At 40.4% G+C, this 26,387-nt stretch overlaps 1 protein-coding gene across 3 annotated transcripts; it reads right to left on the reverse strand.

The window, feature by feature from the left end:
* Nucleotides 1-293: 293 nt before the first annotated feature.
* On the reverse strand, nucleotides 294-26,299 carry ZCWPW1 (zinc finger CW-type and PWWP domain containing 1). Of its 3 annotated transcripts, none has more exons than XM_074328332.1 (17): nucleotides 25,875-26,299; nucleotides 20,066-20,124; nucleotides 19,040-19,293; nucleotides 18,536-18,614; nucleotides 17,608-17,698; nucleotides 17,146-17,303; nucleotides 16,821-16,943; nucleotides 10,867-10,983; nucleotides 9,985-10,105; nucleotides 9,299-9,374; nucleotides 8,527-8,631; nucleotides 7,507-7,590; nucleotides 6,797-6,863; nucleotides 6,308-6,399; nucleotides 1,893-1,953; nucleotides 1,292-1,426; nucleotides 294-747 (listed from the first exon to the last, which is right to left on the reverse strand). In XM_074328332.1, exons 2-17 carry the CDS (start codon nucleotides 20,091-20,093, stop codon nucleotides 434-436), a joined length of 1,905 nt encoding a protein of 634 aa, XP_074184433.1. In that variant the 5' UTR covers nucleotides 20,094-20,124; nucleotides 25,875-26,299; the 3' UTR covers nucleotides 294-433. The 3 variants fall into 3 exon arrangements, with proteins under 3 accessions (XP_074184433.1, XP_074184432.1, XP_019608354.2); XM_074328331.1 differs by having other exon boundaries at nucleotides 10,867-11,001; XM_019752795.2 differs by lacking the exon at nucleotides 25,875-26,299 and adding an exon at nucleotides 25,686-25,775 and having other exon boundaries at nucleotides 10,867-11,001.
* Nucleotides 26,300-26,387: the final 88 nt, after the last annotated feature.

Genomic DNA, 26,387 nt, shown 5'->3' on the forward strand with positions numbered 1-26,387 from the left:
CGGGTCTTATAGTAAAATAAGACTGCGTCTTATATTAATTTTTGCTCCAAAAGACACGTTAGAGCTGATTGTCCGGCTAGGTCTTACTTTCAGGGAAACACAGTAGTAAGTGGTGAGACAGGATTTGAACCCAGACCTGCCCTTCTCAATGTCCTTCTCCAGGACTCAGGTGTCATTGCCTTCCCAGATTCCTATACTGTGCAGGCCTCCCACCAGAAATGATGATGTGCCACGTGACAGGGCGGAGGAGGGAGAGAAGCCAAAAGGAAGCATGTGGTTAGAGACAAACCAAATCAATTAAGCAGGTAACCTATTTTATTAATACATAACCCACACAACTCTGACTAGCCGATTAACCTTGTAGTCAATGACCAATCTCAACAACTCTGCCTCGTGCTCCTAGGGAACAGGGTGAGAACACAAGAGCACAGAACTACTCCTCAAAGAAGGTGAACTCCTCTGCGTCATCTCTATGCTGCGGCTCCACACTCTGCTCCAATTCTTTTCCAATATCTTCCATGAGTTGCTCCAGGTCCAGGTCACTGGAGGCTTCATCGTCAGGGAGGAAGCTTCCAGCCTCCTGAGGCGGTGGCTCCTGGGGTCCAGGCCCTTCCTTCCCCACCGCAGCACAGGTCCCATGATGAGCTGGTGGAATCAGGCCCTTTGGCACCATTCTAACCTCTTTTTCCTCAGACAAGCTTGTTACTGAGACCTTGTTCTGAGGAGCTTTAAATTTTTTCTTAGCGCCTAAATGAAATAGTGACAAAACTGAGAGTCTTATTAGGTCATCTGTCCTTACCTTTTACAAATCAAACTGCTAAATTTCTATTTCCAAAAAATCTCTGGAAAAGATTACCTTTCTCAATAGAAAGAAATAGGCTTTGGAGTCAGAAAGTCCTGGATTCAAGCCATGGATTGGCTATATGCTAGACATGAGTCTTGAACAAATTTTAAACTCTTTCAAATGGCAAATATCTAGTCCTAGAAATATTTAAAAAATTAAAGAGAACAAGCATGGAAGTATCTATCTAGTTAGTGCATGGCAATACTCAGTACAAAAAAAAAAAAAAGCCTCCTTAGCATTCTCCTGTCCGCAGATCAAATCAAATCAATAACCATTATGTTTCCATAGTATGTGCTGCATTCTACAATCTGAGAGATGCCCTTTGGCCTAATTTTTGTTCTTTTTCAAGTAATTAAAATCAGTAGAATTGTTCAAAAAGGATCCAGGGAGGGGAGATGCAAACATGAACCTCATTTCCCCACTGTTTTCCGAAGTCTAGAGCCTTACCTGGCTGTTCAGGGTGTGAATTCCCGTGCACTTCCTTACTCCCCGTTACGGGTACAGGAGCAGCTGCAGGTTCATTTACCAGAGATCTCTTCATGGGCTTCCTCTGTGGGGTCCCATCTCGTCCAGCTGCTATGCCTGCATCACCCCCAAACCCCAACCATGAAAGACATTTGTTTATTTTTCTCTAAATGACAGCTTGGAAAGGGTCCACGGGACTCCCCACATTTAAGTCTTCTGCCCTGCAGCTTCTGCTAATCTTAATCTAGTAAATTCTCTCAGTTCCTTTTTTTACCCCCAAATATTTCTTTTCTCCCCCCGTTGGATCTTCTTCTCTTTATGATTCTCCTCAGAGCCTGCCTTTTCCAGGAAGTCATACTTCTTGGCTAAGAATTTAAAACATTCATTCCATCTTTAACCTAAGATTTTATAATTCAATATACAGAAGTGAGGAGGCTATAGCTTCTCCAATTACACTAGCATAATTCTTGCCTGTTTTCTTTGGTTCTGGAGCTGAGACAGTCAAGTCCAACTGCCTGCAGACCCCTTCCATTCTTTGCTTCTGCCCTGCCTTAACTGTCCCATTTCCAGCTGGCTTGCTTACCTCTTGCATTGGGTTTTTTTGTCTGAACTTTGGCTGGCTTGGGACTGGACAAAGTTAGGTCCTAAGGATGGGAGAGAAAATTTTAAAAAGATAAATGAAGAAAATTGTGTTTTTAACAGAGTGGAATGCTACAGAAATGATGGGTGCACGTAATGGAGTCAAATTAGATTCTGTGAGCCTGATACTATTTTAATCAATGACAATAAAGATAAAAATGTTCATCCTTCCCATTCTATTTGATATTAATCAATGCAACGCTTTCTGAACAAGAGAAGGAAATAAAGCTATGCCGCAAAATAAAAAAAATTTGTAAATTAAAAATTAAGAGAAAGTGAGAATCTATATTTCAGAACTTCAGTTTCCAGTTCTACATGTAAGGAGCTTGGAAGTTGCCACTCTGTTCTAACAACTAAAAAGCTAAACAGACTAAAAATCAACAACTCTTATTGGATCTATGACAGGTAAGGACATAGGGCAAACTGCTGTCTTTAAGGCTGAAGAGACAGAGGCAAATACAGGGAGTCATGGATTTCCAGAGCAGAGACTCACAGGCAGAAACCACCCCAAGAACCAGTGCCAGGGTAGGAAAACCTCAATAGCAATAAATGAATTGTTGGAGGCTCAGTGTAAACAAGTCTGAGGGTTAATAATTCCAGGGAGATCCAATAATAGGGGGATCCCAGACTTTTGTGAGTTTTACCTCTAGCAGTCCTACCAGGTTCTTACAGAAAATAATCAAAGAAAAATCCCCCCCAAAAAAATGGCGGCGTGAGGTGAGCCTCTGTAAAGCTCCCCTGGAATTTACAAAGAATCAAACAACAAAAACTCGGGGCCGGCCCAGTGGCTCAGGCGGTTAGAGCTCCGTGCTCCTAACTCCGAAGGCTGCCGGTTCGATTCCCACATGGGCCAGTGGGCTCCCAACCACAAGGTTGCCAGTTCAACTCCTCGAGTCCCGCAAGGGATGGTGGGCTGTGCCCCCTGCAACTAGCAACTAGCAACGGCTACTAGACCTGGAGCTGAGCTGCGCCCTCCACAACTAAGACTGAAAGAACAACAACTTGAAGCTGAACAGAACCCTCCACAACTAAGATTGAAGGGACAGCAACTTGACTTGGAGAAAAGTCCTGAAAGTGCACTGTTCCCCAATAAAGTCCTGTTCCCCTTCCCCAATAAAATCTTTAAAAAAAAAAAAAAAAAAAACTTCACAAAGGACTCCCTGCACAGCAGACAGGCAAGACGAAGAGGCCCACTACCGACTGAAATCACCTACAGGTGGGAGATTCGCGCGAGTGGAGGGAGGAGGAAAGGGAGAAGTGCGCGGAGACGGAGCTGCGTGGGCGCAGGACGCAGACCTAGCTCAGTGCGCGGAGCTCGCTGCTTCCCGGAACTACCGCAGCTGCGGGAGAGGGAAGAGCTCGGACTGCTAGGGCTCCGCCAGGGCTCCACAGGGCTGAGGGGACAGCATATAACACGCTGAACCCAACGCTCACGGCAGAGACCTCGGAAAAAAGACTGAGGGAAAAAGGCTGAAAACGGTGGTTTAAGCCCTCACTGCCGAGCAGAGAATGGAGCCTTAGGCATTGAGACTAGCCGCACCCTCCCTCCCCTCCCAGAGCTCGCCCCGCCCCCACCTGCCCGGTGCTAGAAGCGAAACAGTAGCAGTGTCAGATCAAAACAACAGAAAATTTGCTGTTTTGAGAACTGTGGACCGCAAACACAAATTCACAGCCCAACTAGTTCCGGCAAAGGGGAGGGAGCTGTGGAAGCAGGACCGGCTGCGGTGGTGGTTGCCGCCATTGCTCTGGGCCACCTCTCACAACTTACCCTGCCCCTGGCCCCACCTATCTGGGTGGATCCCTGCAGGAGTAAACAGAACTGCTAAAACATACGGGCTCTGAATCAGGAGCTGGAAGAGCTTTGGAACATCAAAAGCTCTCCGCATACCCACCGGGACACTGCGCCCTGTGACCTAGATGAACTATTAACAGAGGAGAAGCCCGTCTCCCAGGGAATCCCCCCATTGTGTGAGAAGTTGGAATAGTGCAGAGAAAACATAGCACTACCGTGTGGGAGAAGAAAAATAAGTTGCAGTTGGAGAAATAATAAAACATTCTACCAACAAGTACTGGAAAACAAAAGAAAGACCGCTTTCTATCAACCTGTTGCAGAAGTCACTCCTGTAGATGTCTAGGAAGAGAAATAGTAAACCAGTAATCGCCATGAATAACCAAGGCAACAAGATAGCTCAGAAAGAAAGTGAAAAATCTCCAGAGAAGGCACTTAAAGATACAGAAATATGTGACTTAAATGACAGAGAATTCAAGATTGCAGTTCTGAAAAAAACTCAACGAGATACAAGAAAACACAGATAGGCAGTTAAATGAACTCAGAAACTCAATCAAAGAACAGCATGAGCATTTTACGAAAGAGATTGAAATTTTAAAAAAGAACCAAATAGAATTTCTGGAGATTAAGAACTCAATAGAAGAAATTAAGAATGAAATAACCAGCTTAGGTAGTAGAGTTGATCAGATGGAGGAAAGAATCAGTGACATCGAAGATAGAAACCTGGAAATGACACAGATAGAAGAAGAAAGAGACTTGAGACTTCAAAGAAATGAAAGAACTCTATAAGAACTTTCTAACTCCATCAGAGAGAGCAGTATAAGAATAATGGGCATACCAGAAGGATAAGAAAGAGAGAAGGGAACAGAGAATATATTCAAACAAATTGTTGATGAGAACTTCCCAAATATGTGGACAGAACTGGACCCTCGAATCCAAGAAGCAAATAGAACACCTAGTTACCTCAATCCCAACAGGCCTTCTCCAAGGCACATTGTATTGAAGATGTCTAAAATCAAGGACAAAGAAAGAATCCTCAAGGCAGCCAGGGAAAAGAAGATACTAACTTACAAAGGAAAACCCACTAGATTATCATCAGATTTTTTAGCAGAAACCCTACAAGCGAGGACGGAGGGGAACAAAATATTCAAACTATTGAAAGAGAGAAATCATGAGCCAATAATAATATATCCAGCAAAGATATCCTTTAGATATGAAGGAGGAATAAAGACCTTTCCAGACATACAGAAGCTGAGGGAATTTTCTAATACACGACCTGCACTACAAGAAATACTAAAGGAGGCTATTCAACCACCATCAACAGGGACAATTTGTGGTAACCACAACTCAAAAAGGGGGAGAGTAAAGGCCTGAACCGGAATATGGGAATGGAGAAAGTAAGCGTGCTGAAGAAAATGGAATACTCTAATTATCAAACTTTCTTTTACATAAACTTAAGGGTAACCCAGAACTGAAATATATACTGTAATAAAAGAAGAAACAGAGGGAAATATCATAGACTACCACCACACAGAAATAATAGACAACAACAAAAAGGCAAAGAAACAATGGAGACACAGCCTTACCAGAAAACTAAAGATAGAATGACAGGAAATCCTCACATATCAATAATCACCCTAAATGTAAATGGACTGAACTCACCAATAAAAAGGCACAGAGTAGCAGATTGGATCAAAAAACTAAACCCAACCATATGCTGTCTCCAAGAGACACATCTCAGCTACAAGGACAAGCATAGACTCAAAGTGAAAGGGTGGAAATTGACACTCCAAGCAAATGGTACCCAGAGAAAATCAGGTGTAGCCATAATGATATCAGATGAAACAGACTTCAAGGTGAAAAAGATAACAAGAGACAAAGATGGACATTTCATAATGGTGAAGAGGACTGTACAACAAGAAGACATAACAGTCATCAATATTTATGCCCCCAATCAGGGAGCACCGAAATACACCAAGCAACTACTAACAGAACTAAAGGGAGAAATTGACCAAAACACAATTATACTAGGGGACTTAAATACATCATTGACAGCTATGGATAGATCATCCAAACAGAAAATAAATAACGAAATAGTAGCCCTAAATGACACATTAGATGAAATGGACATAATTGACATTTATAGAGCTCTTCATCCTAAAACATCAGACTACACATTCTTTTCTAGTGTACATGGAACATTCTCAAGGATAGACCATATATTGGGACATAAAATCAGTCTCAGCAAATTTAAGAAGATTGAAATCATACCAAGCACATTCTCTGATCACAAGGCTTTGAAATTGGATATCAACTGCAAAAAGAAATCGGGGAAAAACACAAATACATGGAGATTAAACAATATACTTTAAAGAAATAAATTCTTAGAGATGTGCTATATTAGAAAGAATAACTGAGACTCTCCTTTCCTGGAGACCCCTAAGAGATAAGACCAATCAGTCATGGCTACCGTGAGGCAGGGACTGGACTGTTCCTTAGTAAATATAAACTGATGCCAACCAGTTGCCCGATAGGAATTTCCTAAAAGGAATCCGAAAAATCAATCTTACTTTTTCCTCTTCCTCCTCCTCCTCCAACTCTGACTCTTCCTCTTCTTTCTCCACGGAGGAACCTGAGCTGTTAGCCCCAGAGAACATTGAACCTAGAACAGGAATAGGAAGGAAAGGCTAAATCATTTATCCAATAAAACAGTTGATGAGTTAATGGAGCTGAGCCCAGAGAATGAATCTTCTAATTCTATTTTTCATGTCTAAGTGTTATTTTCTCCATGAAATATGATCCTAGATTATCATGGTTCCACTCTTTTCAAAGTCCCATCACTATTCAACGTGCACCCTCCCTCCCCACCCCCTTTTCTCCTCCATTTCTCTCTCTACTCATCCATACATCTATCCATCCCAGACACTTGGTCAATGGGGAGCCTCCTATTATAGAATCCAGAACTAAGCTGATGACATCAGATATAAAGATTCAGTTGTTGCCCTCAGGAAGGAATCCCTCCTCGCCCTCATTAGTCCTCATCCTCCTACTGACCCTACCTTTTCTTTCCCCACTATTGTCAGATCCACGGTATCGGCTCCAGAAACCAAACAAGTTAACCCGTTCCTGAGGAAACCAAGACACAAAAGCATCATCCACTACTCTCCCAGGGGCTATTGTTGCCCTCTGTCTTCAAGGTTTTAGTTATGCAATTTGTATTCCTATTCCATACCATTTTCACTTGAAATTTCACATTAGATTTATCTAGATCTTTGTTGAGATTAACTATTATAATATATTATAGTAAAATAACATATAATTATATAGTATCATAACATATAATATTATAATGTCTTTTTCCCTGTATTTATAATTCAGTAAATAACTGGGAAGGGAAAATTCACTGTTTGTCATTCTCCGCCCCACCCCCAAAGGCAGAATTTGAGGGTAAAAACTGACTCTGCATAACAGAAAGGTTAGGGTACATACATCTGAGACTTGAAGTCAAATAGGGGGGATGATGCCCCCTACCACAAACTGTCTCTGTCTGCGCTGAGAGAAGATTCAATTTGTGCAAGGGTAGGGAAAAGAATGGAATGAGTTAAGGAATCAAAGAAATTTGGCTTGGGAAGAAAAGGCTATGCAGTTCTAAGACTAACACTGTGTAACATGGAAGGACAAACCAGTTTTCTGAAGTAGGGAATGTATGGTTTGCTTTGGGTCCCAAGTCCCAAAGAGGAGCAGGTATGTGGTCCAAACACTCTCCCACCTGAATACTGATCTGTTCTGCTTCTTGAGCCATTATCAGGGCTGCCCCCAATTTGTGGCTGCAGTCCTTGTTCTTGTACTTTCTCTGAAATAGAAGAAGATTCGAGTCAATGATAAATATCAGAGACGTGACCACATCATGCCGTGACTCACGAGACATTTTCTTTAACTACATTTATTTCCGGTTCCTGGTATTCACATGATACTTATTCATCTTTTGAGCTCAGAGGCAAAATTCCTTCTCCTCCCCCAACAAACCTTTTACCAATTCCTAGAAATATTTTCAACCAATATTTTGGTTAAATCCCATGGAAATTTCAAAAGGAAAGATTAAAGGAGTTCAGATGATTATACTTTTAAGCGTCTTACAAATTTCTTTAGATCCAGTGGCTTGATTTAATACTCACTGCCTGATTTTCTAAGGCCCGTAAGCTGCTGGGCTTCTGCTCGTTTGTAAGGCTGGTCAAACCCAAAGTGATTAGAGGGAAGAACTATTATTTAGTTAATGTAGTGGTTCTCAACCAGAGTAGATTTTGCCCCCCAGAAGGCATTTGGCAATGTCTAGAGACAACTTTTTGGTTTTCACAATTAGGGGTGGGGGTTGCTACTGGATAGAGGATAATAGAGCCCAGAGATGCTGCTAAAAAGCCTGCAATGCACAGGATAGCCCTCCACAACAAAGAATCATCTGGACCAAAATGTCAGTAGTACCTACACTAAAAAACTCGGAGTTAATCTGTGCCCTCATTTCTGCCACACGTTTTGGCTAAACTATAGAAAACCAGAGTCTTCAGGAAGGCCTCCCAGCTGCAAACAGGGAAGGAGACTAGAAAAATCATTCCCCTGCTGCAGTCCTGGTAGAAAGAAGAGTCCCTCATGAATAACCTCACACTTACATACTTGGTCAGACATGGGACTTTCTCCCAACATAGCTACCCCCTGGGAGAACATCAGGTTTAATTAAAGGAGGATTTGGTTTTCAACTTCCCTGTATCACAACTGACCCCCAAGGGTTGCTCACCACTCCAGCTAGCTCCAGAGACAGCTCCTGGAAGTTCTTTAGCATGTTAACTGGGATCCAAGCACGAGAGGCTGTTTCTCCAAAAAATGTCACGTGGTACTTAGACTGAAATAAAAGATGGTTCTGTTATAGCCTTTTGTCCTCCTTCCTTTGGCCTTCTAACCAGAAAAGGCAGGGGAAGAATTGAGGAGTCACAAGGAAGGAGGTTCTGGGCCTCCCCTGCTCCCTTACGCCTGACCCACCTACCCCATCTCATTCCATTGTTCTTCCATTCTGACCTCAGGAATCCTAACCAAGGCATATTTATCAAAACCATAAATGTCCTAGTAATAAATAAATATTTAATTAAATATAAGTTTGTTTCCATATGTGAGTACTTATTTATGTGTTTGTCAGTCTAGCTAGATGTCTGTTTCTGTTCGTATCTGCTGGCTGTATCTACCATGTTTCCCTGAAAATAAGACCTAGCCAGACAATCAGCTCTAACACATCTTTTGGAGCAAAAATATGATCCAGTCTTACTATAAGACTGGGTATACTATAATATAATAAATATAATAAAGTAAGATATAATTAATATAATAAAATATAACATAATATAATACGGGATCTTATATTAATTTTTGCTCCAAATGACGCATTAGAGCTGACTGTCTGGCTAGGTCTTATTTTCGGGGAAACACGTTATGTTTCTAACTCTGTACATCCATTAGGATGGATTTGTTCATTCCTTTGACCTGAGCACCTACTACCCAGAACCAGGAAAACTCACCGGCAGGGAATCAAGATGAGAAGCAAAAAGAAAATACTCCCCCAGGTCAGGATCAGATTCTACCATGCCTGGCCACCTAGAGAAGACAGATGGGAACAGGGGACAGAAGGGAAAGGGTTAGATGAACAGCATGCAAACTTGCCAATATACATGTACAGAAAGAAGCAATGTGCTTTGCAAACAAAGGCTCTCAAAGATAGACCCCCCTTCTATAAATCCCCCCTCCCCAGTTGAAGTAACTTCCACCAATGTACAGAATCTTCCTAGTAAAAGTATCTTATCCTTCTAGGCCTTCCAGCAGCCCTGAGAACAAAATCTTCTGACTAGGGACATCTCCAAAGAAGAAACTATCCATCTTACCCTTCCTTGTTCTCTATATTTTGTATATCTCTCATATCTCAATGTTTTAAAAAATGCCTTGGAGCTACCCTCTTCTTTCTACCCAATCAGGGTAGAATTGTCAGGCCCTTTTTTACCAGGGAGATACCACCTTCACTGTGAAACCTCTAGAAAACACATTCTTTCAAAGCCTCCAAGCTTGGTACTTCATCTTTTCCCCCACCCCATGTTCTTTCCAGGGCAGGTACCATTTCCATTATAAATGCTTTCCATTTCCTTCCCTCTCTGCTTTAATCTACCACTCCCAAGTCCAGGAAGGGTGCTCTGACTATGCTACGGTGCCCTACCAGGGGTAACCATACTGCTTGGCCCAGATGATGGATCCTGGGATGTAGGAGGCATAGGCCACATCACTCTCACGCCCTGCCCAGGTCTCCTCAGGGATATCACAGCGATTATAATCCAAATCTGCCAAAAAGAGAGAAGGAATGAAAGGAAGGAAAGAGCCTCATAAGGTGAAAATCTAGATGAGGGCAGGGGATAGGCCAAAAAGAAACCGGTATATGCAGCAGGTGGAACCAAAAGGGCTCCTGGGAGATGGGCCTGGAGGAAGAACAAAGATTCCTAGAGGAAATACAGCCTAGATCCAGGAGAAGTAGGAGTGCAGTGCTGCCTCCTTATACTCTACAGAAAGACATTCCAAACTTCTGCCTATCTCTCACATTGTCTGACCCTGTTTCCATCTATGTAACATCATGACAGTAATTTCTCTGAGACTCTGTTTTCTCATTTGTAAAACAAATGGGCTGGACTAGATCGTCATAATCTCTTCCAAGTAATTCCAAACATTTTAGAATTCTAAGCCACTGGATCTCTTTTACCTGATTTTCTCCATATAGCTCATATCCCTTCCTATACACCAACCCAATACCAAAAATCTAATCAAGATTGCCAGGGTCAGATCAATGCTGAAGAAGATGGACTTCACTAAGAACATGTGTTTAGATTCCATGCCCCTCCCCACAACAATACTCTTCAGGGTGTCTTCTTCTAGCCTATCATCCCAGATTCATCTCGATATGACAGGAAGATTCCCTTCTCTCTCCCAAACACTATAAGGACCCCTGGAGTTGAAACTACTCCTACGACATATTTAAGCTAAAGGATACATGCAGGGAAAGAAAGGGGGAAACAATAAAAAAAGAAAAAAACATTTCCACTCATTCTACCTGTATTCTGGTTACAGGACCAATTCTCTGGAAGGACTGAGGGATCAATGTTCCCACGGAGTCGCCGCCATTTCCCACAATTTGGGAAAGAACATTGGACCCAGACTAGACATTGACCTGTGACAGGAAAAGAAACTGAACTGAGGCTCAAAAACGTGCTCTTCCTTCTTCAATCCAACAAAATCAATATATCCTCCCCCACCAGAATCACACAGCCTTAGAGATTAAATAGTCCAGTCCTTGACTTATAAATGAGAAAACTAAGGCTTAGAGAAGGTAACTGACTTGCTGCAGATCAGTCTAAGTTGGTGGCAGAGCTGAGCTTACAAGCCAGGTCTCCCATTTCAATCTTTTTACTATACCATGTATCATCTCTCCTCTACCCAAGGCAGAAAGGAAGTTTCCTGTATTGACAGCTCTTTAAAAGGTTGACTGACATCTTTCTGGCTAGTGCCTCATTCTCTGCTGGCATGTCAGTACTGAAAAGTTCTTTTAAAGGGCTACCCGACATCTTTTATGCACAACATCCAGAGTTTCTATCTGAATCTCAACTGATTTACCAGTCACCAAATTACCAAGTTGCAGTCTTTGGAACCAACAGCCCTGAGTTCACTCCCTCCAAAAGACACAGGTCTAGGTCTATTATTTCTCAATCAACTATTTCCTTCAGGCAAAGTATTCCTTTTATCCACTACTTTCCAAACCCTCATCCCCACCTTTCTCTATCCCCACATTTTCTAAGTTGACCCAGAGCCCCAGTCAGCCTCTCCTCCTTCCCTCCCAAACACTTCCACTATGTTCTTTGGAATTCCAGACAAAAGCAAAAGTCCACATATCCTCAACCTCTTCTCTGAACCTCTATCTCTTTTTTGAAACCTGGTGACCCATTGCCTCTACCCGACCTCACCCCCACCCACAGCCCTCTAAGTGGAGCTGCTTCCTTCTCATACATTCCAAGTCTCTCAGGCCAGAAAATGGGGTCAACATCATCCTTACTCCCCATTGCCACTTCCAGACCATTACTATCCTCCTTCCTATAAAAACCCTTCCTCCTTTGAGGTCCATGATGGATCCACACCACCCTCTCATCTCCCTTGTAAAGGTAAAGATGCTGGCATCTGGTTTAGCGTTCTCCTCTCTACCTCCTGTCCTCATTCCTGATGACCACTATTTCCACAGGCTAACTCACAAAGCACCCATTCCCTGAGTTGCTTGACCTTTCCTGCCACGCCACCTCAGTGATCCACTTCACTTCAGCGATCCACTCCTGCTCTTGCACGCCCCCCCTAGTCAGCCGCTGGGACTGCACACTCCCTTGAACTACTTATCCAAACATCTCTCTCTGCTAAAAATTCTCCCTCCTGCCGCCTCACTTGCTCAAAGACTTCTATAGCAACTTTTCACCTTATCTAGAGCTCTGATCCACTGGCCACTGCTTTCCCCTCAAGCTAGTAGCAACCTCATTTCTTTACTCTGTACTTACTCAATTTGATTCCTTAAATTGGTTTGTAGACATCTTCAACTCCTTTTCCCTCTGTCCTTCCTCTTACCCAGCGGGTGAAACATAACCTGAATGAACCCACTTTACCTTTTCTGTGCCTATATTCATTAAAACTGAGAGTTGCTAGAGAAAAAGCCCATAACCAGGCACATTGGTGCACTACATATTCACAAATAATGTCTCCCTAGGAAGCTCACTCTCCCACTGTCCAATTTTACCTTAAATGTGTGAACATAAGGCAGACCTTTTGTCCCATTGAAATCATCCTTCAGAAAAGCATATTATGGCTCACTTTCTCAATTACTTAATTTTGAAGAACAAAGTACTGGATAGGAATAATATATTAGTCTGAAAAGACAATTGCCAATAATAGCTTTCGATATTTATATAAATTACCTAGCAAGACTAGAAAGTAAGAATGGGAGAAGGAGTGGGGACCATAAAAGTAAATACAGATCGATAAAATAAATGGTTGGTTGTGAAAATAATTAATATTCATGAGAAAATGAGTGAGGAAAAAATCATTCTAATGCTATAGAATTAGATATTTATGGCTTAGGATGAAATTTCCAATGACAGCAATAAACAGTTCTTTAAAGTTCCATTGCAAACAACATAGAAAATGAAGATAATATGTTTGAAAACTATGTTTAAGGCTCACAATGTGGCTCTATGATAATGAACACTGATGTCACAGACACGTTAAGAGCATTTCAGTTGACCATTCATTCTTTTTTTTTTAATTATTCATTACTTTTTTTTTCAGCTACAGTTGACATTCAATATTATTTTATATTAGTTTCAGGTGTACAGCATAGTGGATATTAGTCTTTTCAGACTGATATACCATTCTCAACCAGTTCTTCAAAATTAAGTAATTTATATAATTAAGGCATTTATATAATTTATGCAGTGATCACTCTTCTTAGTCTGCAAAGGCTTAAATTTAAGACCCAAAACCATAAAACTCCTAGAAGACCACTGATTTTTGAAACACTTGTTTCCTTAGATTCTGTGATTCCCTCATTCTCCATTCCAACTCCCCATCTTTCTGGTAGTTTCCTCTTCAGTCTCCTCTACTGGGTTCTCCTTGTTCTTCATTCAGTCTCTAAATGTTGGGGTTCCAAAGCCCAATCATGGGGTGTTTGCTCCCCATGCTACACATTCTTCTGAGGTAAGCTCTCCCATTCCCATAGCTTTGAAATCCATTTTCATACTTGCCAACACACAGATGCATACTCACAGCCTCTGTTCTGAGCTCTAGGTACCGACAGCCACCTTACTCTTCCACATCTCGATGTGGATATCTCACAGTGATCTCACACCTAATGGGCCCGAACCCAAACGCTTGATCTTATTCCTCAAATTTGCTCTTCCTTCACTTTTTCCCATGTCCTTTCATGTAATTGCTCAAGCCAGAAACCAATCGTCTTTAATATACTCTCTCCTCTCTCCCACAGCCCATACCCAATTCATTACCAAGTTCTTACAATGTTACTTCTAAAACATATATTAAAACCATCCACTTCTCTGTCTCTACTTTCATCATCCAAGCCACCAAAATATCTAATCTTAACATCAACTTCTTAACTCGTCTACTCTTGTCGCCCCATACTTCATTCTCCAATTAATCACCAAAGGGATCCTTTTAAAACATTAATTTGATGATGTCACTCCCCGCTTAAAACCTGCCAGTGTCTTCCCACTGCACTTAGGGTAAAATTCTCTTAGGATAAAATTTGTAACATCATCTTTGATCTAATTACTACCTACCTCTTTACATTTATCCAGTGCCACTTTGCTGCCTTGCTTCCCCTTGCTCTCTGAACTCCAATCAAACCAGCTTTCTTTTAGTACCTGGAATATGCTGAACTTCACCCTACCTAAAACTCTTTCTCCAACTCCTACTCTTCTTCAGGTTTCTGCTTAAATGTCATTTCCTTACAAATGGATTCCCTGACTGGTCCAATCTTACTTAGGTCTCCATTATTTCCTCTCATGACACTCTATTCTTTTCCTTCACTATACTTAACACAAATTGATAGCATTTATCAGATACTTGCTTTTCTACTTCCTACTCCAGGAGCACACACCTCTCCTTGGCAACTTAAGAAACAGGAAGAGTGGTTCTTTTAGCAAGGGGCTTACACTGTCACTACGATCACAATTTGACTCACAAGAATTGCCTAAGGAGTCAATTTCCATCTCCAGTCTAAAATCCAATCCTTGCCCTAATACTGGGAGGTTCAGGAGATGGCTCAATACCACCCAGAACACCTGACTGTCCAAAGTAGACTAACACCTCCAGTTCCTTACATTCCCATATCCTAATAGTATTAGGAGCAATTTATTGCCTTGGACTACCTTATTTGGTGCCTGCACAGTCTTTCTAGAGTTTTATTTCAAGTATGTACAAACCATATTATGCTTATATAATTACAATTATATACACACTCGTACACACATACATATTAGATAATAGCTGATTGTTTATTCCATTGTTCCTTACACTTTGGGTTCTGTTTTTTTGGCACAAGCCTATTTTCCTCCAGATTGTTAAGTCTATTTATTTTCAAAGTTTCAAACATACTAATATATTGTATGATCTATTTTATTTCTTGTCCTAAATTTCCCAAGATTACCAAGGTTATTTCCTATACAGTATGTGTTTATTATCTGTGTGACACACTAAAACTGTAAATTCTATGAAGTCAGGGATTATCTATTTTGTTCACCACTATAATTCCAGCACCTAGCACAATGCCTGGCACATAATAGAAGGTATTAATAACTACTGTTAAAAGAATAAATAAATCTGTATCTATCCTTGTCTTCCCTACATCCAATCTCAAAGGTTAAGCTGTCCTTTCTAAGAATAAATCCTCTGGTTCTCTTCTCATCCCCTTCAATCTCTCCCTCTCTATAAACAATTTTCCCTGAGCATATAAACATGCTGATAACACTCAGGTCAAGTCTATTTTCTTAAAAAGAAAGTTAGAAAAAGAAAAACTTCCCCTCACCTCTACATCTACCCCCCCCTTTATTTACTATTTTCTCCCTCCTAGTTTTCATATCTAAACTAATTGAAAAAAGTATTCTTCAACCAACTATAATCTGCCATTCACCCTTACCAACTGCTCTAATCAAGACCCTAATTACTTCTCAATTGTGATATCCATCAAGCATTTTCAACTCTTTACCCTCTTTGGTGTCTCTGTCGTAGTATTTGACAAAAGCTAAATATACTCCTTTTCTTGAAACTCTCTCCTCCTCTGGCATCTGTGATACCACATTCTCCTAGTTTTTCTTCTACCTTTCTGAATTTTTTCTTAGTTCTTCATTTTCTCTCTGGGCAGCTCTTTCTCTGCTCAACCCTAAACATTATGATCCCCAGGGATTTTTATTCAGTGCTCTTCTCTTCACTCTACACTTTCTTCTTGGAAAATTTCATCCATTCCTACTGATGCAGATGATTCCCAAATCTCTCTCTGTAACCCAGACTTCTTTCTTGAGCTCTAAATTTCATCACAGACCCACTAACTTGTCCAAAGCTGAATTCATCATCCTAAACTTGCTCTTCCTTCTATATTCTCCATTTCAGATCATAATTTCTTTCAGCTATTCAGTCACGCATGCCAGAAAATAGGATCATCCTAGAGGCCTCCCTCTTCCTCTGCTCTCACATACAACTGGCAACCATATCATACTGATCCTGCCTCTTAAATATCTCAAGTTTGTCTACTGCTCTTCACTTCTACTGTCTATCTTCCTTTTGTGGGTAACTATTTCTATGGGTCTGGTACGTCTTCCATGTTAGTGACAGAGTGAGCTTTCTAAAATGCAAATCTTATCAAATCTTCCCTACTTAATATCAATGGTTCCTCTTTACCTTTCAAATAAAATCCAAATTCCTTAGCTTCACATATAAGGCCTTTTATGATCTGGGCCTTGCATGTCTCTAGCCTTATCTCCCCAACGCCTACAACCTCTTACCTCACAACATACCTAAAAGGGACAACAATTAGCCCTCCTCCATAACTCTGCCAAGAATTATAACTCTGAACCACCCCCCATTCCCACTTTGGTTCACTTGACTAAATTATATTTCAAGATTTGGCTCAAGCAATATCTTTTCTTGGAAACTTTTCCAGGTCTATTCCCAACTTGTAGCTTTCTTATTTGCCTTCCTCAGAAGCCAATCTCCTTTGTGGCAGGCTTACATTCATTTCCTCTAAGCTTACTCAGCACCTCCTAAAATACCTAGTATATAGTATAATAGAAACCCAACAACTTTGGATTATATGAATGAATTAAATAGTTCTCTTCTTCAGCAGCATACCTTCTAACAAGTAGCTGTAGAGAGAGATTAATTATAATCTTTGCAGAATTCCCTCTTCCCTCCATCTCCAGTTTTCAAGCCCAAGCAGTTTTTCCAAACCATGGCTGAACTCACCAAAACCACTTTCTTCTCCCTTTTGTTGATCTATGGTCTGAGAATGAACCTGAACCATTTTCTTTGGTTGGTATTTCTGTCTGTGCTCATATCCACTTTGGGATTTTTGCATTTTCTCATCTTCTGGGAAGATAAAACAAAACATTGTAGGGCAGGAAGATGAAGAAGAGATTCTTTGTAGATAATAAAGTAGGAAGAAGGAAAACTCACAGCATGACAATTTAAAGCCTTGGGCTGAAAATGTTCAGCCTGTCCACTGTCCCATTCCCTAATTTCATGGATTAAGTACTTGAGCCAGATGTCAAAGTATAAATACTATACTTACTAGCTTCCTTCTTTCTTTTACTTAAGGAAAGTCTATTGAATTTCTTCTTGCGTGGTACAGGATCTGGCTGGCCTGGCTTAGATGTCTTTATCTCAGGGATTATGCCATCTTCTTGAGAGGCTGAAATCTCTAGAATATGAGGCACTATTACCCTCTCTCTGAAAATAAGATTTTTTTTTTAATGAGAAGGTAAACAGGAGCAATTTGCAGTAAGCACCTTTTTTTTCTGGAAAAAAAAATCCAAGGAGAAAATTCAGGAGGATAGAAGAACCGTAGGCTTTCTATGGCCTCCTAAAGTCGTTTTATCCGTTTTCTTGCCTATTTTCCCAATTCAAACAAGCATCTTTCCTGAGCTGAGAGAAATCTAGAGATATGAAAAATAACCATATAGATAAACAGATAGACCATTTATGAATATTAAGTCCACCCTGTGATCAACTTGCCTCACAGGGATAAACTTACCCATCAGCATTATCATTATCAGTAGTAGAAGAAGCAATTCCTGGTTCCTTGTCTAACTGGGTACATCTTAGGGGCTTGGCACAGGAAGTCTCTGCAAAATAAAGGCTAGATTCCATCCCTCTCAAAACAAAATACTATAAGCATAAAAGCAATGAAAGAAAATAACCACTCCATTATATCCAAACTGTACCCTTTCATTAAAATGTCTCCCACCTGGTGCCTAGAAGAGTCTCCTTTTGGACTTTTGTCATATCATAAAACTTTTAAGTCTTTAAATTCTCAAGAAAAACTACAAATCCATGTCCTTCTGCAAGCCTTTCCAGATTGATCTGCCTCATTCCAGGATAACCAGGTAATGTTAATTTTATTTTTAATATTGTGTTTTATATCATATGTTCCTCAAACTTTCTCTAGGAATACAAGTACACCTAAGAATTGCTGAAAATGTCAGACCATTCTCCTTAGCCTTCTGGACCTTCTGGAGAGGGTCTCGAGGTCTATGCTATAGATTTCTTTATTCTAAAAATCAAATCCCTGAGCATATGTTAAAACAGTTTCAAAACAGAAAACGTACAAGGGTAAATGGAAACTAAGTTCTTTAAACTTGGGAAAAACAATTTATCTTTTCTAAATATATTGTAAACATATAAAAATGAATTTAAATTACATTTTTTGACTCTAGAGATGATTATTTTTATGTTCTGAAGTCAATGTAATCTACTTTTCTAAAAATCTATACCCCCTATCTAAGGAGTTTTGGCTACAGTCCTGTTGATAAAAGATGAAGTATTTAAAAATATTTCTAAGTTCCATCTAATATTTTCTTCCTTAGGAATATGGAGGGAAAGAATGAAGCTGTCAACTTACTCTACACCTCAGGTAATGGTTTTTCGCTTAACTGAAACTTTTTCTATCACTATAAGCATACCCAAGCTCTGCTGGAGGGACTTCTGTAGCACAAGCTGGACAATCTCCTCAAATTCTGCATTGGTAAGACTTGATTTTTCCTGCAGAGACAAAGGTAGAGGAGGAAAACTGCTCATCTTTTCCCATTCCTCCTCTCTGGCCAGTCAGGGAAGCCTCCTTTAGATGAGGCAATAAGTTCATTGAAATCAATGAACAAACCTAAGGACCCCAGAAACTCTATCCCAGATCTCCTGGAAACAAAGGAGTGAAAGGAAAAAGTTGATAAAGTTTCTGTCTACCTCTACTGTCATCTCCAACCCACTTCAGCCCTTACCTACCCATTATTTCCTGCTGAATGCTTTCATCAAAACATTTTTTACCTCTTTGAGGAAAGGAATAAGAAACTGAAAAAGAATAAGAAACTGAAACTACAGGATGAATTTCCCCAACATGTAAAGATTCTGTTTGTCTAGGCTAGATGACGAGGAGAAACTGTCCCACTAAAGCCCATCAATATAACTGATACCTTTTTTTTCTTCTTTGCTTGCTTGTTATCTTGAGCCTTTACTTTTTTCTCCTGGCCACTGCTTGGACCATTCTTTGTGGTTGCTTTTGCCTTCTTCTTCTCTAACTTGGCCTTTGGCAGGTTTGGCCTGGCTTGTGCCTCTGGAGAACTGATCCCCAGGGTCTCCTCTTTGGGTGAGTTAGGGCTACAGGGCGTCAGGCTATGCAATTTTTGTGTAGGTGGGGCAAAGGCTTTTTTTGGTCCTTTCCCATATTCTGAAAGAAATTTGATTATCAAATGGAATTTGTGAAACATAGAGATTAATACAGAGATTGCCAAACAATGCCCATTGACTGACCATATCAGAAGTATCTGGAGAAAAAATTTAACAAATTCAGATTTCTAGGCTTCTCTTCACCTACACTCACCTCACCTGCCCTGAAATTCTGATGAAGTAGTTTGAAATAAGACCCAAGAATTTGTAATTTTACAAGTCTATCTAGATGATGATTCTGACATACTTCCAGGCTTAGGAACCACGGCCTAACTCAAACGCAATAAATATAAGCATATGGGAAACTGAATTATTCAAATGTGAAAATTTTTAATTTGCTCATTTTAACTTTGGACAAATTTTTACAAGAAATTAGAGAAAATGGAAAAAAAATAGTCAAAATCTACAAATGATGCTATGAAAATTGTATTGACCCTCCCAGGTATAAGTAATATCTCTTTCTTCTGAGCCTCCATAACACTTTGTACCTGCCTGGTAGCATTCACCCCATTCAAACTTACATTATAGATATTTAAATGTCTTTTCTATCCCTACAAGTTCATACATTTCTTGAGCAGGACTGTTTCTAAAATAATATATTTCATTCAAAATATCTAGAAATGTAGCAACTTTAACAGAGTGCACACAAAATATGGGAACTGAGCTTCCCTTTGGTGGGCATCTGGACCTCTTGGTCCAGATGACCAAGAGCTGAGACAGAAGGGGAAAATGAGAGAAATGTATAAAGTGAACTTCCCTCACTCTGGACTCACCTTCTTTACTCTGCAATGTTGTCATCATTCAGCTCAGAAGCTATACTTCCTTTGTGTCTCTGTTAGGAAAATTTGAAAAATTAACTTCAATGACTCTGACTGAATATAATTTTAAACTTTCTTCTCTCCCTGTCTTCTTGGGTTCAGCATCTTTTTTCCTGGAACCCCTGAACTACATTTTCAGCCTTCTTTTTTTTTTTTTTTTTTTTTTAAGATTTTATTGGGGAAGGGGAACAGGACTTTATTGGGGAATAGTGTGTACTTCCAGGCCTTTTTTCCAAGTCAAGTTGTTGTCCTTTCAATCTTAGTTGTGGAGGGTGCTGTTCAGCTTCAAGTTATTGTCCTTTCAGTCTTAGTTGTGGAGGGCGCAGCTCAGCTCCAGGTCCAGTTGCCGTTGCTAGTTGCAGGGGGCACAGCCCACCATCCCTTGCGGGAGTCGAACCAGCAACCTTGTGGTTGAGAGGACGCGCTCCAACCAACTGAGCCATCTGGGAGGCAGCTCAGCTCAAGGTGCTGTGTTCAATCTTAGTTGCAAGGAGCACAGTCCAGCATCCCTTGCGGGAGTCGAGGAGTTGAACAGGCAACCTTGTAGTTGAGAGCCCACTGGCCCATGTGGGAATCGAACCGGCTGCCTTCGGAGTTAGGAGCAGGGAGCTCTAACCACCTGAGCTACTGGGCCGGCCCCATTTTCTACCTTCTTGACTACACTTCTCATCAGTTCCAATTACATGCCAGGGAATAATGAGAGTTACTGTTTCAAAGATTAGCAATAAGACTGAGGAAGTAATGGTGGTAGTGATGTGTTAAAAAGAAAATTCAACTAAGTAAAGTTTGAAGACCTTTTTGGCTTATTAAATGATTCATGAATCGGGCATCATCCAATCAACCAGACAGAAAGAAGCTCCAGGAAGCTATACAAAATAAGGCTTTTATAGGCAGAAGGGAGAGGAACAAGGAAGTTATACTAGGCAAAAAAGAGGATTGGTTATTGCAAGGTTACTTTCCTTTAGGGGACGGCAGGGATCTATCTGGCAGATTACCTAACTAGTGCTGGTTAGGTGATTACTGATTGACTGGTTTAAGATTCCATTTCTAGGAGGGCTGAAACTGTAATAAAATTACACCTTGGTTTGGTGACATGGGGCTTAGCATAAGAAACTCCATTTGGGGCCTGTTGTCTTGTTTTTAACAGATGGAAGTATAAACAGTCGTAGGATAGTAGCAGTAGGGTATGGATGGTCCTGGGAATTAAAGAGTGAGAGTTTTCTTCAGAGTAATAACCTCATTTCACAAGTTAAATGCTTTTAACCATTTTAACCTCATAGGATACACAAAAAGCATAGATTTTTAAATTTTCCATGTGCTTCAATGTGTACTTTTGTACACATTGAAAATTATATTTCTAGGTACTCTAGAGTGAAAGGCCCAGGCTGTTCACAGCCATAGGCAACGGAGGGATGAAAGTGAGGAACCTCCCATCACATCGTATGCTGGAGATTAGCATACCCACACAGTTATTAGTCATCTGTGGCCCAGCAGAGTGCCAAGACTCACCTTGTGATATTTCAATAATTTATACATTTTCCAATTTATATTTTCCACTATTGATATTTGTTCTACCCAGCTATTTGAAGAGAATTGCGTTTCGTTTTATCAGCCTAAACTTCTCATAATCCACTACCCAGTTTTCTTTAGGCTTAAAGCACATAATTCACTTTTTAAAATTTTTATTGGGGAACAGTGTGTTTTTCCAGGACCCATGAGCTCCAAGTCAAGTCATTGTTTTCAATCTAGTTCTGGAGGGTGCAGCTCACTGGCCCATGTGGGAATCGAACCGGCAACCTTGGTGTTATGATCACTGCGCTCTAACCAACTGAGTCAACCGGCCACCTTTCACTCTTATTTTTAACAGTTATAACAAACACTATAGCTCTTTAGAGGTCATAAAATGCCATCTTCCCCTTTTACAGATGAAAAAATATACAAAGACAGGTTAAGTGGTTTGCCCAAAGCCTCAGTGTTAATACCCAGGCCTTCAGATTTTAAATGATATTAATAGCATATCTGTTCTTCTCAATGATCTTATTTCTTTGAAGGCCCTGGACCTGAAACTCAATCTTCCAACTCTGCCATCTGCCACTAGAAAGAGATCCAAAAGCAGCATGAAATGGATCTTTTGGTTTATATACAGTTCCCTTTAAAGGATCTGGAAATGTTAAGACCCTCAAATGACCAAGCAATAGTAAACACTCAGTTGTTCAGGGTGTAGAGTTCCTCTCCTTAGTTCCCAAGATAAATTCAAAAGGTGTTGGGGCTTGACTTAGTAGGGCCACAGCATGGCTCAGTGTAAAGTATTTTTAAATTATCTTTTGGTATTTTTCTGTTCCTTCTCTTGGTTCTATAAATGTGAACAATTCAGATGTGCTGTTCTGCAGAACTACTTGTCCTTAATATTAAAGAGCATATTTGCTCACTTTTTCTATTTAACTCTTCACCACCCACCCCCAAACTTATTTGCTCCAGGAAAAAAGGCAAATGGTAAACTGGGGGAGAAACTCTGTAGCAAATTGGTCTCCTTCTTTATGGTCATCTTAAATAGAAGCTAGAAACTGAATAAAATTGGCTGCAAAAGGAATTTGACCACAAATGACAAACATATCTTCTCTCAGACTCCAGAATTCCAAAAATAATCATGAGAAGTCCCTGTGAAGGTAATCTACATCATAAGAAGAGCTATACTGAATGAGAAATGAAAATTAGTGTATTTGAGATATTCAATTTTTAAAAATGTACATCTACATAATATGCTTGTATATCCATAAACTATCCCGAAGAATACACAAGAAACTGACAAAAGTACCTCTGGAGAGTGGAATTGTGTGGCTGGGGTGGAAGCGAGCTTTTTACCGTACCGCCCTGTGCATCTCTAGCATTTTATAACATACATATATTACCACTTCAAAAGGGATTTTTTAAATGTTATTTAAATAAAATAAAAAGAGTATTTTTGATCAACCTGAAAATGCAAGAATTTCCAATATTTAGGTTCAAATCATTATCTAAGCCTATACTGACCTCTCTAGGCAAAAGTATGTTACTGGAGCCCCAACCAACTGGATACAATTGTGGATCATCGTTGATTTAATGATGTAGTAAATCTATCAGCAGTGATGTATAATTAGAGGGGGGTGGTGATGAAGAACCTTACTTTTAAAGAAAATCCTAACCTGATCAATAAAGGGAAAGCCAGAAAGTCACTGTCTGACAACTCAAGTCTCTGCTCCTCTATTTCAGACTAATTATTTACATCCACAATAACAAATACTGAAAACTAGTTCACAAAGAGAAAAAATTTAAAAAACAGTTAATAAATATACAAAACACCACCAACTTACATCTGATCAGCTACTAAATGACTAGGGGCTCTAGCTCCAGGAATAACATTTGAGGCTTTCATTTTTCTTACCTTAGATGAAAAAGAGAGGGGGAAAAAATCCAATAAAGCTTTAAGTATGAAAGTAAAAGAAAGTTCCATAAACCAGATGCTATTCACTCAATATAAAAAAGAAGGGTGAATAAGAAGAGAGGAGAAAACTTAGAAACAACAAATAAAGGACACCAAGAGAAGATGAAAGAGGTATTCCAAGAAATAGAAAGTTTTCTCTCACTTACACATTAAAAATCATCACACTGTTTTTAAGATAAAATCACCTAGCTCAGCAGTTCTCAAAGTATGATACAAATTGTCCTGAGGGTCTCCTCTTTTTTCCATTTATCTGTGTTAGGCTGAATTTTCTCATATATTTCAATCAAAACAAGATTCAAGCATACCTTAAAGATAACACAGCTTTGGTTCCAGACCACCATAATAAAGTGAGTACTACAATAAAGCAAACTGTACTCTTTTCACTGCTGGAGGGTCTTGCCTTCAATTTGTAAAAAAAAACAAAACCAAAATCTGTGAAGTGCAATAAAGCAGAGGGCAATAAAACAAGGTATGCCTGTATCATAATAGATTGAATTCAGAAACAGATGAAAATCCAGCTGTCTTCTATTAAGCCAGACATGAAAGATATTTACAAAAATGTAAAACAATGTCATTCTTCACACTAACTTTCCTTTCACTTAGGAAAATATTTTTCATAAAAATGTTATTTGTTAATATGCAATGGGTTTATTGTTATTTTAATATCAATAAATGCTTAACTTTGTTTAAATATTTCAATACCAATAAATATACAAATAGATACAAACCAATTTTTTGGAGTCCTTCATAATTTTTGAGAGTATAAAAGGGTTCTTGAGACCAACATGTTTGAGAACTGATCTAGCTAAATAATTCAGTCTTGTCAATATTTTTCAAAAAGCATTCTCCTCACTCCTCCCCCTACTTAGAATGTGTTCACAAATTTCCCTCTCCTAACTATCCAATGTTCCCTCTTTATATTGTCCCTGGAATCCTAGGTCTAAGAGAACAAAAATAAACCCTTTAGATTTGTTCTCTAACACAGACTCCGTGGACTTCAAAAAACTGTATTTAAAGACTATATTTAAAATCTCCTTTAAGCGGGTGTTGGATTTCCTTTTGGCTTTAATATTTTCATGCCTCTATTAATAATAGTAGTTTCCTTTCCTTTTTTTTTTTTTTTTTTTTTTGGTATGTGTGTTCAGCGAGCATGATTTAAAACTTTTAACAAAACAGAGAAAAAAGATTCCAGCTACCCTACTGCCTATATTAGACTACCTAACAAGACATTACTGTCATAACTACGGTAGTTGGACGAAACCTTTTACAGAAGCTTATAAATTATTAAGGATGAAGTAAAGCTTCTTGGTTCACAGAGTGCAAAAAAGCACAGAGATCCAGACACTTATCAACAAAATACTCTTTCTTTGGGGACTCTGATCTCGTTCAGATTCTTGCTATCTACTGCCAGAGATGTTTCCACGTGTGCCGCTGTTAGGGACCTCAAACTAGCCTTTTTGTGTTGTTTTTCACTTAAAGGAGCACATTCCGCTTCAACTTCCAGTTCCCCGCACCATTCCTCCCTCTAGCGGTGCCGAGGTTTGGAACAGTAAAAGGCCTTAATTACACCTTTAAAACCAGACGGGAGACTTTCCGGTGATTCGCATTTTCCCTCTCTCTTCCCTCACCAATTCTCTCTTAAAGATAAGAATTAAGATCTGAGGTATCACAGAGTCAAAAATCCTCAACGCCCCTCAAAGGGTAAAATAGTGGCTTTCTAGCTTCTCTTCCCCATCAAGAACCCCACGATGAGAGAATTTCCCCTCAGCTGCCCCTCCCGCTGAGGTACCAGTATCCTCATTCTCGCTCAGACCGGCGTTGCCTGCCATGAAATTCACTTAAAAGAGCACAGAGATATTGTTTGTTGAGGGTGAGTCTTGGGGTTAGAGATTCTAAGGAGCAGGGGTAAGAGTTGGTTGTTGCCCTGAAAAGAAAACTTCTCTTCAGACGAAAGGTTCCGGGATTGGTCGCACCTAGCACTTTCATTTGCAAAGGGAGAGGAGCCAGCTACCTTCTGGAATGAAGAGGACCTAAAAGCTAGGAGCAGAGTGACCTATTTCAGCAATTCCGCAAGCCCCTCCAACCTCGACTCACTTTTCCCGCCACCAAGAAAAGGCGCGAGGCCACACAAAGCTCCACAGCTCCCTCGAGCGGCGAACTCCCAATGCTGCGGCGCATGCGCAGCTGGAAGCCGCTTTGCTCTTGCGCAGCTGAGTTATTTCCGCCAGCTTTCACTAGAACGCCCTCTAAAACTACAAATCCCATAATTCTGGTCGGCCTCACCTTTTTTGTTTTTAAGGCAGCCGCAGGAGCGCCCGACCGTTGAGGAAGCATATCTTTCTTTTCCTAACTTTTCTCTCTCCCAGACTGCCTTTTCCTTCCTCTTTTCGTTCCCTGATTCCTATTCTTCCTTTTAGTCTCCTTCGCACCTTTATTTTAATATTTCTTTTGAAACTATACTTAGCCCCACTCTCGCCTCTACTCCTCTTTTCTCAGCCGCAGGACCCGCACCCCCAAGCACTCTTGGCAGGGAGAACGGGCCACCTAGCACCCAGTGGAAAGAGCGTCGAATAGCTTCCTCTCCATTGGCCGAAGCAGGGGCCCAAAGTAGACCAAAACCTCTTCCCCAGCCACACTCGTTTTTCTAGAAAGGGGCGCGAAGCCGCAGCTTGCGCTCGGGAAGGACTGCCTGCGAGAGGATGGCTGTAATGGGCAAAGGGTCGCAGTCCGCGGACTAGGGACTCATGCGCAGGCGTCGGGTGGTGGGCGGAGGCGTTGGGGTCGGGACTGTGCGTG

The sequence above is a fragment of the Rhinolophus sinicus genome, linkage group LG03, assembly GCF_036562045.2.
Source record: "Rhinolophus sinicus isolate RSC01 linkage group LG03, ASM3656204v1, whole genome shotgun sequence".
Classification (NCBI taxonomy): Eukaryota; Metazoa; Chordata; class Mammalia; order Chiroptera; family Rhinolophidae; genus Rhinolophus; species Rhinolophus sinicus.